Below are 16,185 nucleotides of genomic sequence, written 5' to 3' on the forward strand. Positions count from 1 at the left end.
CCATCTGTCTGCAAGGAGTTGTTGCTAAATAATGCACTTTTATTAGGTGTATTTCGTAGCTATAGTTCTTTTACCATAAGAACAAGAGATTCAGGGAGAGGAAAATTCCCACTTACCTGAAACAGCCTAATTTTTTCAAACAAGAGCTATTTATGTTTTGTAGATTTTATAACCACAGTATTTGCTTTTCTTCGAAAAACTGTCACTTCACATGCAATCTGCTAGAGCGTCAGAGCACCTTGTAAAATACTCATAATCCTAAATAGCTGACAAATACCTCTATTTCTTTCAAATTAAGGTAATAAGCTCATATTTTGTCAGGTTCTATGGACTTTTGTGGATGACAGTTTTCTAATCCTTTCATTCTCAGAATAGAATACTTTGCGTTAAGAGACAAAAATGAATTCATATGATTTTATTTGAAGGAGATGTGACTGCAAGCAAAGCAAGAGTGCCTGTAAATATAATGTGACAGTTGTTACCTGTACCATCTTTTTCCCCCACACTTATTTTCTAGATAAGAAGACCAAGGCACTAACCACTACACATGTCCTAATAGGCACAAAGTTTGGGAATTTTATGACTGCCAACATCATTCCAAAGGAATATAATATGTCATCTTCCAGCATTTAATTAAATAGGATTCCATGCAAATTCCATCTCTTGACCATGTTATTGGTCCTTTATTGAAAAGTAGGGATATTTTCCCAAATTTGAATTGCATGGAGAAATCCTTCCAAAAGCAATGATGATCAGTAAATGGAAGTGATTCATACACTACTATACACAGACATAGATTCCTATATTGTCTCTTTATTAACATAAATACACCTGTTCATACTAACTCACCTCTGCTACAAAGATAACTACTACACAATCATTCTTCTGCTCTGCAGACATCTCATAGAAGAGAGAGTTCAATGTGCTCAGCAGATAATTTTGTTTTCCCCTTTTCACAGTAGGAATACCCATCACCAGGGAGACTGCAAACAGAAATTAAAATAATTTAATCTCAAGTCAAATAGAGGCTATTAGTGACTTTTTGAAATTTTGTATGATGAAAATAACACAGAGAAAAGGGACCATCATAAATAGGAACTTCAATAGACTGATCAACTAGTTAATGTTTGTGTAGAGGTTTGACAGAGTACGAACTGCCATATGGCATGGGACATACTGTGTGTCCCGATCATAAATTAGGTTGGAGACATTTTCATTTGTACGCTATAGGCATTGGGTCTACATTACATAGCTGTAAGCAGTTTTGAGGACTCTGACCATGTTTACACAGGGATGTTACATTGATCTACTTTGTGCACTCTGAGTGCAACAATTTAAATATATCCAACCAAAGTGTGTCTACACCATTTTGTTTTCTTGGCTTAAGGTACTTTCCTTTATAATCATTGCATCCACACAGCTCCAAGCTTGTTTGAATGAATTGCTCAGCACTCTGATCTTTGATTTTTCTTTTGGTGCATTCTGGGATGACTACCCAAAACTACAGAAATTTTGGGTTTGGGGGGCTCAATCTAACAAATCTCCATTACTCCTTTCCTGACTCCCTTTAATTTTGCCAGAGCCATTTTAGAACTGCTGTCAAGCAGCACGGAAGACAAACTGGTGAACATTGCAATCATAACAGTCATTACAACAATGTAGCAAACAGGATCAGGCTGTGCATTTGGAGCCAGGGGGGTGGATGCATTTGGCTCTACTGTTTCATAGGGCTGTTGATGCTTGTCACAGTGCTCCTGGGGTGCAGCTTGGACTGTGAGACTGCTGAGCACTCTGTCCCACCAACCTGGGCTCCCTCTCACACTGTGATGCTGTTGGCAAGCTACAAACCTCTGGCAAGTACTGCACGTACACAGACATCCATAGACAGGGACACACCCAACTGAGTTACATGAATGCGTCTCCCAGCCACTCATGAACCAACAAGAGAGAGGCTTCAGCCAATTTCCCCCAGCTCCCCAGCCTTGCACCCCAGAACTGTATGGTCTTCCCCCGGTTAGAAGCTTGACCAGTGTAAGTTCATTACCTAGTCCATCCCTCCCTCAATGTGCAGAGGACACACGCTAGCCTTTGTAAACTGAGCTGAGATTTCCCAAGCACTTCAACCAAAACACACTGTTTTAGGTAAAATATTAACTACTGAAAGATTGATTTTAAGTGATTAAGGGCTTGTCTACACTACCGCTTAAATTGATGTAAATTACGTCACTCAGGGGTGTCCGCACCACACTATGTCAGCAGGAGAGCACTCTCCCATCTGCATAGTACATCTTCATCAGACACGCTGCAGCAACGCAGCTGCATCAGTGCAGCTGCGCCAATATAGCGTGGTAGCGTAGACTAGCCCTATAAGTAGTAAGTGTAGAGATCAAAGTTGGTTACCTAAGTAAATTTGCAATGTGAGTTCTATAAACTAAACAAGATTTGAATCAAGCAGGGCCGGCTCCAGGCACCAGCGGAGGAAGCACATGCCTGGGACAGCACATGCTAAAGGGCGGCATTCCGTCCATTCTTTAAAATGATACCTTACAAGGCATACTTTGTACAAAACATATCATAATTATATGACAGTGGTGAATATGGGGGTTTCAGGGTGTTGCTTTGAGGCACAGAGTGCCACAATGCTGCAGCAATATAGCTAATAGTAATGAATGAGGAGGAAGTTGAGTAACTACTTCTGCAGAGCATTTCTCTTGAGCAGATTTACTCAGTGGAGTCCTGCTTCTGGACTTGGCCAACTAGTAGTTACTGGTGCAGAGGGCTATGATGCAGAACTGAGATGACCCACAGTACCAGCAGAACGTCAGAATGACAAAGGCAACTGTGAAGGAGCAGAGAAACTGCTACCTTGCACAGCAGGAGTTCAAGAAAACCTGTGGGCTGAGCTAGCCCCGCCCCTCTACACCTGCAGCTAATGCCAGACATGGAGGGGGAAGAAAAGAAGGGAGCCTGGCTCAATTGGGGGCTGACTGGTGAGGAGGCAGGAGCTCTCTGTTTGGCTGCCTGAAGGGACAGATCAGCGACTTGCTAGCCAACGCACCCACTGGAGGCAAGTAAGCCTTCCCCTACCAAGAGGAGCCTGCAGCTAAGCGGGGAATTGAACTAGCGGGGCCACACCCCAGACTAAAGAGACTTTAATAGGAAGTAGCCTAGGGAAATGTATCTTGAATTCTCTATCCTCACCCGGCCAGGAGGAAGACCTGTCTTCCCTGCTTAGGGGTTGGACTACACAGGGCCCTGGAGAGGGTCTGGTTCTCCCTCCAACCCCTCTGATCAACGATCTAGCCACTAGGCCACCTAACCACTGAAGGCTCTATCACAGCATCTTTCCTAGGAATCTGCACAGAGCTCACTTTAGAACTGCAGTGGCAGAAGACCAACATGAGAGTCCCCTTGAGCATGAAGAATCATGTTGCCATCATCATCTGGAAGTTCGTCACTCCTGATTGCTTCCAGTCAGCAGCTAGCCAGTTTGGTGTTGGTAGATCAGCCACTGGGGCACATGCGCCCAACTATCCTTTTACCTCCAACTGAGGACACTGAGAGCAGGCCAGTCCAACTGCACCTTGGTTGCTTCACCGCTTGACTCCTGATGCTTCTGTAGTAGTGGGGATAGAGGACGGGTCATGGAATACATGTGTACAGTATCTTGAAAAAATAGAGGTTCTGTTACTGGACGTTCTTTAAGATGAATGGTCCCTATCTGTATTCCACACGTGGGTACATGTGTGTACTACCTGCCTCAGATCAGAGATTTCTAGCAAGTAGTGTCTGTCAATCCACACCCGCGTAATCATTCTCTTCTTGCTCCAAACTGAGAGTATAAGGGGCAGTGTGGACTGATTCTGCTCCATTTCTTCTTCTTACCACAAATCTAGTCATAGTCTGAAGCACAGGGCAAGGAAGGCTGGCAGTGGAATACAGATAGGGATCACACATCTCCAAGAATTTCCAGTTACAGTAAGTAACCTCCATTCCATCTTCCAGTGCCGGTCCCTATGTGTATTCCACATATGAATGATAGTCAAACAGGAGGGAGGTGTGAGGATGCAGTTGGCATAGCAGTCTGTAATACTGCTGTCCCCACAATTGCTTGCATAAGAAGAGGCTTGGACTAATGTGTAATGTTTCATAAAATTATGGCTAATGTTCCAGATAGCCACCCTACAGATGTCCAGTGTAGGTATCTCTCAAAGAGATGCTGTAGAAGTTGCTTGTGCTTTAGCAGAATGGGTTCTCACCTCATCTACAGCAGAAATATGCACCAGTTGATAAAGAACAATGCAGACAGAGATCCACTGAGGGTATGTCTACACTACGAAATTAGTTCGAATTTATAGAAGCCGGTTTTATTGAAATCGGTTGTATACAGCCGATTGTGTATGTCCACACAATAAAATGCTCTAGGTGCTCTAGTCGGCAGACCGCGTCCACAGTACGAGGCTAGCGTCGACTTCCGGAGCATTGCACTATGGGTAGCTATCCCACAGCTATCCCACAGTTCCCGCAGTCTCTGCCGCCCCTTGGAATTCTGGGTTGAGATCCCAATGCCCGGATGATGCAAAACAGTGTCGCGGGCGGTTCTGGGTACATGTCGTCAGGCCCCTCCCTCCCCCGTCACAGCAACGGCAGACAATAGATTCGCGCCTTTTTATCTGGGTTACCTGGGTTACCTGTGCAGACAACATGGAGCCCGCTCAGCACAGCTGAGCTCACCATCACCATATGTCCTCTGGGTGCCGGCAGACGTGGGACTGCATTGCTACACAGCAGCAGCTGCTAACTGCCTTTTGGCGGTAGACGGTGCAGTAGACTGGTAGCCTTCATCGGCGATCTGGGTGCTGGCAGCCGTGGGGCTTGCCTTTTGGCAGTAAATGGTGTATTATGACTGTTAGCCGGCCTATTACAAGTCGGTTCATCGCACGTTAGCAGAGTCTTCCCTGAGCAGCAGCTCGTACAATAGGCCTGAAGACCATCGTCATACACCGCCCAGTATTTGCTGCCAAGCACCCAGAAAGATGCCGAGGGCTATCAGTCACGCTGCACCGTCGTCTTAAGATGTAAAAAATAGATTTTCTCTGTATTCATTTGCTTCCCCCTCCCTCCGTCAAATCAACGGCCTGCTAAACCCAGGGTTTTCAGTTTAATCTTTGGGGGGGACCAGTCTGTGACAGTTGTTTGTGTCTCTCCCTGATGCACAGCCACCGTTCTTTATTTTAATTCCCTGTGCCTGTACGCCATGTCGTCACTCGGCCCCCCTCCCTCCTTCCCCTAGGCCGTCAGATACTACGTTTGCGCCACAGCTCGAGCCGAGAAGCGGTTCGCGCCTTTTCTTTGAATTCTGGGTTGAGATCCCAATGCCCAGATGATGCAAAACAGTGTCGCGGGCGGTTCTGGGTACATGTCGTCAGGCCCCTCCCCCCTCGTCACAGCAACGGCAGACAATAGATTCGCGCCTTTTTACCTGGGTTACCTGTGCAGACAACATACCACGGCAAGCATGGAGCCCGCTCAGCTCAGCTGAGCTCACCGTCACCATATGTCCTCTGGGTGCCGGCAGACGTGGGACTGCATTGCTACACAGCAGCAGCTGCTAACTGCCTTTTGGCGGTAGACGGTGTAGCATGAGTGATAGCCGTGGGGCTGGCAGCCGTAGTGCTGCATTGCACCAGCCCCTTGCAGGCGATGGTATATTATGACTGGTACCCGTCGTCGTCGTACTGGTATGGCTGTCAATCATGGCCACCTGGGCAGACATGCTACTGTTTCGATGATGACGGTTACCAGTCATAATATACTATTTTCTGCCAATTGCCCAATATTGTCTGCTAAGCACCCAGAAGAGGCCGAGGGCGATGCTGGGTGCTGGCGGACGTGGGGCTGGCAGACGTGGGGCTGCATTGCTACACAGCAGCAGCCCCTTGCCTTTTGGCAGATGATGGCATATTATGATTGGTACCCATCATCGTCATACTGGTATGGCTGTCACTCATGCTGCAGCGTCGGCTGCCACCTTAAGATGTAAAAAATAGATTTGTTCTGTGTTCATTTGCTTCCCCTTCCTCCGTGAAATCAACGGCCTGCTAAGCCCAGGGTTTCCAGTTTAATCTTTGGGGGGACCATTCTGTGTGACAGTTGTTTGTGTTTCTCCCTGTTCCTGTACCTGTACGCCATGTCGTCACTCGGCCCTCCCTCCCTCCCGCCCTCCTTCTCCTGGTCCATCAGATACTACTTTCGCGCCTTTTTTCTGACCAGGCGCCATAGCTAGCACTGGGATCATGGAGCCCGCTCAGATCACCGCGGCAATTATGAGCACTATGAACACCACGCGCATTGTCCTGGAGTACATGCAGAGCCAGAACATGCCAAGGCGAAACCCGGACCAGGCGAGGAGGCGATTGCAGTGCGGCGACGAGAGTGATGAGGAAATTGACATGGCCATAGACCTCTCACAAGGCACAGGCCCCAGCAATGTGGAAATCATGGTGTTACTGGGGCAGGTTGATACCGTGGAACGCCGATTCTGGGCCTGGGAAACAAGCACAGACTGGTGGGACCGCATCGTGCTGCAGGTATGGGACGATTCCCAGTGGCTGCGAAACTTTCGCATGCGTAAGGGCACTTTCATGGAACTTTGTGACTTGCTTTCCCCTGCCCTGAAACGCCAGGATACCAAGATGAGAGCAGCCCTCACAGTTGAGAAGCGAGTGGCAATAGCCCTGTGGAAGCTTGCAACGCCAGACAGCTACCGGTCAGTCGGAAATCAATTTGGAGTGGGCAAATCTACTGTGGGGGCTGCTGTGATCCAATTTGCCAGGGCAATGAAAGACCTGGTGATAGCAAGGGTAGTGACTCTGGGCAACGTGCAATCAATAGTGGATGGTTTTGCTGAAATGGGATTCCCAAACTGTGGCGGGGCCATAGACGGAACCCATATCCCTATCTTGTCACCGGAGCACCAAGCCACCGACTACATAAACCGCAAGGGGTACTTTTCAATGCTGCTGCAAGCCCTGGTGGATCACAAGGGACGTTTCACCAACATCAACGTGGGATGGCCGGGAAAGGTACATGATGCTCGCGTCTTCAGGAACTCTGCTCTGTTTCGAAAGCTGGAGGAAGGGACTTTCTTCCCGGACCAGAAAGTGACCATTGGGGATGTTGAAATGCCTATCGTGATCCTTGGGGACCCAGCCTACCCCTTAATGCCATGGCTCATGAAGCCATACACAGGCAGCCTGGACAGGAGTCAGGACCTGTTCAACTACAGGCTGAGCAAGTGCTGAATGGTGGTGGAATGTGCATTTGGACGTTTAAAAGCGCGCTGGCGCAGCTTACTGACTCGCTCAGACCTCAGCGAAAAGAATATCCCCATTGTTATTGCTGCTTGCTGTGCGCTCCACAATATCTGTGAGAGTAAGGGGGAGACATTTATGGCGGGGTGGGAGGTTGAGGCAACTCGCCTGGCCGCTGATTACGCGCAGCCAGACACCAGGGCGGTTAGAGGAGCACAGCAGGGCGCGGTGCGCATCAGAGAAGCTTTGAAAACGAGTTTTGTGACTGGCCAGGCTACTGTGTGAAACTTCTGTTTGTTTCTCCTTGATGAACCCTCCAACCCCCCCCCCGACCCGGTTCACTCTACTTCCCTGTAAACCAACCACCCCACCCCACCCCCTCCCCTCCCCTCCTGCTTGCAGAGGCAATAAAGTCATTGTTTTTTCACATTCATGCATTCTTTATTAGTTCCTTACAGAGGTAGGGGGATAATTGCCAAGGTAGCAGGGATGGGTGGGGGAGGAGGGATGGAAAAGGACACACTGCATTTTAAAACTTTAACTCTTATTGAAGCCCAGCCTTCTGATGCTTGGGCGATCATCTGGGGTGGAGTGACTGGGTGGACGGAGGCCCCCCCACCGTGTTCTTGGGCGTCTGGGTGACGAGGCTATGGAACTTGGGGAGGAGGGCTGTTGGTTACACAGGGGCTGTAGCGGCGGTCTCTGCTCCTGCTGCCTTTCCTGCAACTCAACCATACGCTCGAGCATATCACTTTGATGCTCCAGCAGACGGAGCATTGCCTCTTGCCGTCTGTCTGCAAGCTGACGCCACCTATCGTCTTCAGCCCGCCACCTCTCCTCTCGTTCATGTTGGGCTTTTCTCATCTCCGACATTGACTGCCTCCACGCATTCTGCTGTGCTCTATCAGCGTGGGAGGACATCTGCAGCTCCGTGAACATCTCGTCCCTCGTCTTACGTTTTCTCTTTCTAATGTTCACGAGCCTCTGCGAAGGAGAAACATTTGCAGCTGGTGGAGGAGAAGGGAGAGGTGGTTAAAAAAGACACATTTTAGGGAATAATGGGTACACTCTTTCATTACAAGGTCGCATATTTCGGCTTGCAGGCAGCCATCGTAGGCCACAGTGTTTTGACTTATTTAACCTTCTTAACATGCGGGAAAGGTTGCAAACAGCAGCGCATTTCCCATCTCAAGGATGAATTGGGTTGTCCATTTAAAATGGGGTTTCAATGTAAAAGGAGGGGGCTGCGGTTTCCCGGTTAACATGCGGCACAAACACAAGTAAACCACCCCCCCCCCCCCCACACACACACACACGATTCTCTGGGATGATCACTTCACCCCTCCCCCCCACCGCGTGGTTAACAGCGGGGAACATTTCTGGTCCGAATAGCAGGAACGGGCGCCTCTGAATGTCCCCCTTAATAAAATCACCCCATTTCAACCAGGAGAGCTTTCTGGAGATGTCCCTGGAGGATTTCCGCTCCATCCCCATACACGTTAACAGACTTGCTTGCTTTTTTTTTGTAATGTTTACAAATATTTACAAAGTTACACTCACCAGAGGTCTCCTGTGTGCCCTGAGGGTCTTGGGTGAGTTCGGGGGTTACTGGTTCCAGGTCCAGTGTCACAAACATATCCTGGCTGTTGGGGAAACCGGTTTCTCCGCTTCCTTGCTGCTGTGAGCTACCTACAGTACCTCCATCGTCATCTTCCTCGTTCCCCGAACCGTCTTCCCTGTGTGTTTCTCCAGTGAGAGAGTCATAGCACACGGTTGGGGTAGTGGTGGCTGCACCCCCTACGATCGCATGCAGCTCCGCGTAGTAGCGGCAAGTTTGCGGCTCTGCCCCGGACCTTCCGTTTGCTTCTCTGGCTTTGTGGTAGGCTTGCCGTAGCTCCTTAATTTTCACGCGGCACTGCTGTGTGTCCCTGTTATGGCCTCGGTCCTTCATGGCCTTGGAGATCTTTTCTAATACTTTTCCATTTCTTTTACTGCTACGGAGTTCAGCTATCACTGCTTCATCTCCCCATATGGCGAGCAGATCTCGTACCTCCCGTTCGGTCCATGCTGGAGCTCTTTTGCGATCCTGGGAGGACTCCATGACGGTTACCTGTGCTGATGAGCTCTGCGTGGTCACCTGTGCTCTCCACGCTGGGCAAACAGGAAATGAAATTCAAACCTTCGCGGGTCTTTTCCTGTCTACCTGGTCAGTGCATCTGAGTTGAGAGCGCTGTCCAGAGCGGTCACAATGAAGCACTGTGGGATAGCTCCCGGAGGCCAATAACATCGAATTCCGTCCACACTACCCCAATTCCGACCCGCAAAGGCCGGTTTTATCGCTAATCCCCTCGTCGGAGGTGGTGTAAAGAAACCGGTTTAAAGGGCCCTTTAAGTCGAAAGAAAGGGCCTCGTTGTGTGGACGTGTCCAGGCTTAATTCGGTTTAACGCTGCTGTTAGTTTAGTCGACCTAAACCCGTAGTGTAGACCAGGCCTTAGAGTGGATCTGAGCAGATAATGCTTGTCCTTTAGATCATTTCACTAAAGCAACAAATAGTCTAGGCATTTTCCTGATTCTTTTTGTCATCTGCAGAAAGAATGCCAAAGACCCTCAGATGTAAAGAGAAGCATCGAAAGCATGAGGTTTTAGAAAGAATACTGGTAAGTGAATAGACTGATTCATATGAAACTCAGGAATTAACTTAGGGATGAATTTTGGATGGAGGCAAAGGGAAACCTTCTCCTTATGAAACGTGGTATGTGGCAGATCTGCCATAAGCACTCCCAGTTCACTCACTTTTCTGGCTGATGTGATGGCAATTAAGTGACTTTCATGGAGGTGCAGGACATGGAGCAAGTGGCTAGCGGTTCAAAGGGAGGTCTGGTAAGTACTGAAAGAACAAGATTAAGATCCCATTGTGGTGTTGGTTTCACCATCAGTGAGAAAGTTCTAATGAGACCCTTCAGGAATCTGGTTGTTGTTGGATGAGTAAAAACAGCATCCTTAAGAATGGAAATTGATGACTGCTGCAAGGTGTACCCACAGTGCACTAATGGAAAGACCCAACATCTTGACAGTGAGTAGGTAATCTAAAATAAGAGTTCCCACAGATTGTGCAGATAATTGGTTCTGTTGTGACCATGTGGAGAAATGTCTCCATTTTGCCAGATATCATTTTCTGGTGGATGCCCTTTTGCTTTGATTAAGAACAGATTGCTGTTCAGGCCTTTAAAAATGAATGCTCTAAATCTGATGCCCACCCAAATACCAGGCCATGAAAAAAGGGCCTGGGTTGCGATGTCTAGCCTTGCTGTTCTCTTGATTCAGATGATCTGGAAAGGATCCGATGCTTTTGGTTGAGATGGGTTGAGATCCCCTGAAGGTCTGAAAACCAAAATTGTCTGGGCCAGTTCTGCACAATGAGAGTGACCCAAGCTTTGTCATGGCAAATTTTTCTTAGAACTTCTGGTATCAGTGGAATGGGAGGAAAGGTATATCTGAGGTGGTCTGTTCAAGGTTGCAGAAGGACCTCACCCTTGGAGTCCTGGCCCAGAGCTGGTGTGGATTTGACTTTTTTCTCTGTTTTTAATAGATCTTGTGTTTGTTTGAATTAAAACATTTGAATAATAGATTGTTTTGAGGTAAGATCACTGAGGTATATCTGGAAGGGAAGACAACCTCCTGACATCTGGTGAAGGAGAAAATGGTACTATGCAACCTCCTATGCATGCCACCCAGATACTATAGTCAGGAGGGATATGGGAAAAGTTGATGGAGGAGTGGCAGGAAATGGGAATCAAAAGTACACTTTTTAGTTAAGTTTTAAGAAAAGCAAGCTGTTGTCCTGCTTCCTCTAAGAAGGGTACAACAGAATAATGAGTCCCATAGGATTTTTATGATATAAGCATTAATATTCTAAGAGAATAACCTTCCTAGCCTAGTAAGAAAAATGTATGTTTGAAAATTTTTTGAGAGAACAATTTAAAAGTTTGAATAGTTACTGATGTAAATTAAGCCTTCATTACTTTTATCACCATGCTCACTCTGGACAATGTGATCATGAAGCTTCAAATAATACACAACTAAAAACAATTTCTGACAAATTGTAGATGTCAGGTATGAAGTAAAATTACTGAAATTCCCTAAGAAAAGATAATGAACTATTTTCTTCATGTTTAGTTGTTGTTGTTTTTTTGGAGGGGGAGTGGATTTTCAATCACACCTTTAAGTTTCCCTTTTGCTTCTTTTTGCACCTGCAAAAAAATGTACTGTAAATTTGCACAGCTTAAATTTAAGGGCTCCTTAAATAAAAACACTGATTCTAAATTTAAATGAAAACCCTGAAAATAGTTAAGAACAATTTCCATGGTCACAGACAAATTATATTTAATAACTTTTATATTACTATATTACTATAATAACCTCTGAGGTCTGAATACATATATTTCCCCAATGTTTTTTCTACCGAGTACATGCACAGAGAAGTTTGCAACTGTACAGTTAGTTGCTAGGCTGTTAGAACTTATTTTCAGAAAAAACACGTACTGAACTACTGTAAAGCATTAAGTGGTATTTTCAAACAGGTATAATAAAGATAAAAATATATATTAATAGGCCAAATTTTGAAACCACAAACCTTGTATGTCTCTTCAGAGCGAAAAGAAAAATGCCACCAAATATTACATTTTAGCTCTCACCTCCAGTTCTCCCTTGTCCAATGACAACATTTGGGTAAAGGCTGTTTTCATGCTCCCGGAGGTGAGGTAGGTAATAGTGTATGTTTGTAAGATGCAAAGGGAGTTTGCTGGTGAGATTTAACACTTTCCACTTCATAGCATCTTAAAAAACAAAAACAGAAGAGGACTGAGGTCATTATTCTGACAAATATTTTCCCTCAAATAAAAGTATAGCATATTACAAATGCAAGCTTATTAAATCAGAGCCATTTTATCAGAGATTACTGTAGGTCAAATCAATTCTTCTTCATGGTGATGAATGATTAGATTTACTGTTGATTGCAGAAGTTAAAGAGCAGTTCCTTCAATCAAAAATAAGTTTCCCAAAGTCTCTGCAGGAACAGGCCCCAAATGAGATTATTATTATTATGATATGTTTGTATTACAGTTGGTCAGAAACATTTCCTCAGAACAATTTGCTGTCAGAAAATGCCATTTCAACAAAACCAAAATTTTTCATAAAATTATACGGATTTAAGAAAAATTAGGAAAAATTGCAAAAATTGTTTTGAAATTGTCAAAGTGCCCTGGTTTGATATTTTTGGAACAAAAAGGTTTGATTTCTCATTTTGACATTTAATTTTATATAAAAAATTAAAATGTCAACATTGAAACACTTCATGTGTATCAAAATGTTTTGTTTCAGCTGACCCAAATCATTTTTTTAAATGATTTTTTTTTTTTGCAGGATGGAAAATTAATTTTCTGACCAGCTCTAATTTGTATTACAGTAGCACCCAGAAGTCCCAATCATATTGGGATCCTACTGTATTAGGATTTCTACAAAAAACATAGTAAGAGATTCGCTGACCAGAGATCTTACTGTTAAATGCCCCAGTCCAGCAGCTGCTTGCACATAGGCAGACTCCTGCATCCATACACAGGTCCACTGATTTCAGTGAGGCTCTGTAGGTGCTCTACTTATGCATAAACAGTTGTAGGATTAGGCCTCATTTGAGAAAAGAGCCAACAAGTGGGTGTAACAAACAATTGGAGAGGATAATTTTTGTCAGTTGTAAATAAACAAGAAATATCATTAATATCAGTAATTCCTAATCCATAACTTTCAGTGTTTCCCAGCAGGCAAATGGTGAACCTGCTCTCTTGGAATGCAATACATGGAGTTTTTCACTGAGCACATGAAGGGCCTGAATCGGATGTCCTTATACAGTTAAAACTCCCATTGTTTACAAGGACAATGGGACCATGACCTTTAAACAGATATTGAGCAAACAAAAGCTGCAGTAGTGAAGAGTAATATGTAGCACTTATTTACTCTTGAGTCGTCAGAATTTAAAAAGGAGGGGGAAGTGCCATTTAATTAAAATACTTACCAATGTTGAAATAATCCAAATGTGAATTTATAAAAATAATCCAAAATTATCAAATACAATCAACTGAAGTCGATAATTGTCATTTGCTAACTTTAGCTGTCTAGATATAAATATTACATTTCTATGGGCTCCAGTTTTGTGATACATTATTCAGAATAAATGCTAGAAAATTGCTAAAATATAGGAGTAGAAAAGCTACTAAAAACCTATACAGCCTGTTCCTAAAATCATTCAGAGGTCAATTAAACTGGTGAAACAAAAATATTTTCCACTTACCAGTAATTAATAGAAGGCACCCAATGCGCAAAGATGATGGATACCATTAGGTAAACTAATAAATATTTGATAGGACTAAATGAAAGACCTTGCTCTTTGTTTTGTTTTAAGAAAGGCACATGAGCAGCAAAAGATCTTTTTCACTCAAATGTGTACCTGCTAAGCAGCTAGCAAGAAATCATCATAAAACTTAACTTTACCAGGGCTTATTTCTGCTGTCTTGACACAGGTCAAACTCCTATGTACATTATATGAGAATTCTGCCTGTGTCATTCCCTCCCTGTCCCTGGAACTACCCATGCTCATGTAGGTATATATGAGAACAAGCACATATATAGGCCTGAAAGAGAGCAAAACTCCTCTGATTTGCCTGAGAAAGGACTGAGAAGACTTCAGGGGCCATATCCTCAGCCCTGCTTCTAGAGATTTTATACTTTTCAGACTGTGCAAAACACCCAGAAAACTGGAGTTCTGATGGTACTGGGTAATCTCCAAGTTGCACAAACCCATCAGTGGCTACACACCCTTCCTGCATGCCCTCATATGGTGTGGTGTAGTGGAGCAGTGGCTCTGCCTCTGTTTCCATCCTGGCCTTGAGCCAACAGCTTTCAGGTTAAGGTGACCTGGCCCTCCAGCTAGGTCAGATAAAAGTTCCATCCCTTCCAGAGTACCCAAAGTCCAAAATAAACACAACTCTTCCAAACCCTAAGGGGAGTGGGGGAGGGCTCTCATAGGTAACCATTCCTGAGTTCCTGGCCCCAGCCAACCTTCCCACCCACAGTGAGAGCTGAAAGTCTGCTCTTCCTCCCAGCCAGCCACTTTTTTAGATCATGTTTCAAAGTCCAGCACCTGTTTCAGGTGTCACAGTGCTGGGCTGACTCAGCTCCCAGCAGTCCTTTAACTTGTTTAACCTTTAACAGGGTATATACACCCCGTCACACCATCATAGAGCCAGAATAGCCATATATATGCCATGTTGGAGAAGTGATAGATGGGGCTAGAGTTTGTTGTGCTTTGCAAATCATTGCTGGTATGTCATAAATTAGTCACCTTTCTCTCCCCTACCTCCTGGAGCTCCACCAAGTCTGAGCTTGATGGAACTGAGCCCCAAGCCTTGGTCCAAGATTCTTTAGGTTTTTTGACAGGAGCATAATGTTCCAAAACTTTTATTCTAATGTTTGAATATACCCTCCCTTTTGAAAGGTCTGTGTGTTAAAAGTTAACCCATTTCAAATTTTCCTCTTAAAAAAAACAAACAAATAAATTTGTTAGTCTCTAAGGTGCCACAAGTACTCCTGTTCTTTTTGCGGATACAGACTAACACGGCTGCTACTCTGAAACCTATCATTTGTTTTGATAGTCAAAGGGTTTCTGAGAAGGACATCTCCCTGCTACGAAGAAGAAGATTCAAAGTCAAACATATCAACAATGTGGCTTGATTAATCTTCAGAGGTTGTTTTACCTCTCTCTTTAATGTTGACTTTCTGGGTAATTTAAGAAATAATAATAAAGAAAGGTAAGCTGTTAGAAAGGGAAGGAAAGAATGGCACAAAGTGAAAAGGGAAGCAAAATTATATGCCAGAAATAAAAATAGGAATGAGCAGACTCATGCCTAACACTTCTGGTCATAATGCAATAATATAAGCACTTGATGCTTGTAGTTCTTGAAAAGCAGTTATTACATGGTATGAATCTCATTGTGCTTCACAATGAGTTCCTTTAATTGCAGAATTTCATAAAATGGATACCTGAAACAAAAAATAATTGCTAGATACTTGTGAAAGCACATAGGCCATATTAAGATATTACAGTGGCTTACATTTATACATCACTTTTCATCCAAAAGGATTTCAAAATGCTTTCCAGCAATGGGTACAGACAAATTCATACCCATAATTATCATGACTGACATACAAGTAAAATGTGCACTGGCCATTTCCCTCTGAAGTTAACCAATGTACATTCACAGTAATTAGTACCACTGTGAGTATGTCTACACTACAAACTTAAGTCAACCTATATTAGGTCGATTTATAGCCACAGCAGTAATTACTGCGGTGGTGCATATCCACTGTACCCTCCTTGGATTGACAGTGTGTGTCCTCACCAGAACTGCTTTCACTGACCTAAGAGGGTCAGCATGGGGAGCTGATAGCCCGTCTCTCAGCTCTGCTGGCAGCTCTCTGACGGGAGCCTGGCTGCCCCACTGCCTCCTGGACTCCTGGCAGGCTGGCGCCCCCCCACCTCCCGGGCTTTCTATTCCCCGCCAGGAGCCTGGGGAAGTCACCCACAGCTTCTCCCCTACCCGTTCCTTGCCAGAAACTGGGAGCAGGGCCGGCTCCAGGCACCAGGCACCCAAGCACATGCTTGGGGCAGCACCTGGTAAGGGGCGGCGGGGGGGAGCGCGGCGCGGCATTCGGCGGGGGGGCGCTCCGGCGGTGCAGCGCTGGGGGGGTGGGCTCCGGTTGCACGGGGCTCGGCGAGGCGGCGGCGCGGGCGCGGCACTGGAAGGGGGTTCCGGCGGTGCT

At 45.3% G+C, this 16,185-nt stretch overlaps 1 protein-coding gene across 3 annotated transcripts in view; it reads right to left on the minus strand.

Annotated features, from left to right (window-relative positions):
• The window catches only part of MGAT4D (MGAT4 family member D), a 95,970-nt gene that overhangs the window by 39,873 nt on the left and 39,912 nt on the right, over positions 1-16,185 (minus strand). For all 3 annotated transcript variants that reach the window (XM_034772758.1, XM_034772757.1, XM_034772756.1), the window contains 2 exons: positions 12,009-12,149; positions 850-983 (listed from right to left, as the gene is read on the minus strand). In XM_034772758.1, the coding sequence (XP_034628649.1) occupies positions 850-983; positions 12,009-12,149 (275 nt within the window). The remainder of the gene's footprint in view (positions 1-849; positions 984-12,008; positions 12,150-16,185) is intronic.

The sequence above is a fragment of the Trachemys scripta genome, chromosome 5 (genome assembly GCF_013100865.1).
Source record: "Trachemys scripta elegans isolate TJP31775 chromosome 5, CAS_Tse_1.0, whole genome shotgun sequence".
Lineage (NCBI taxonomy): Eukaryota > Metazoa > Chordata > Testudines > Emydidae > Trachemys > Trachemys scripta.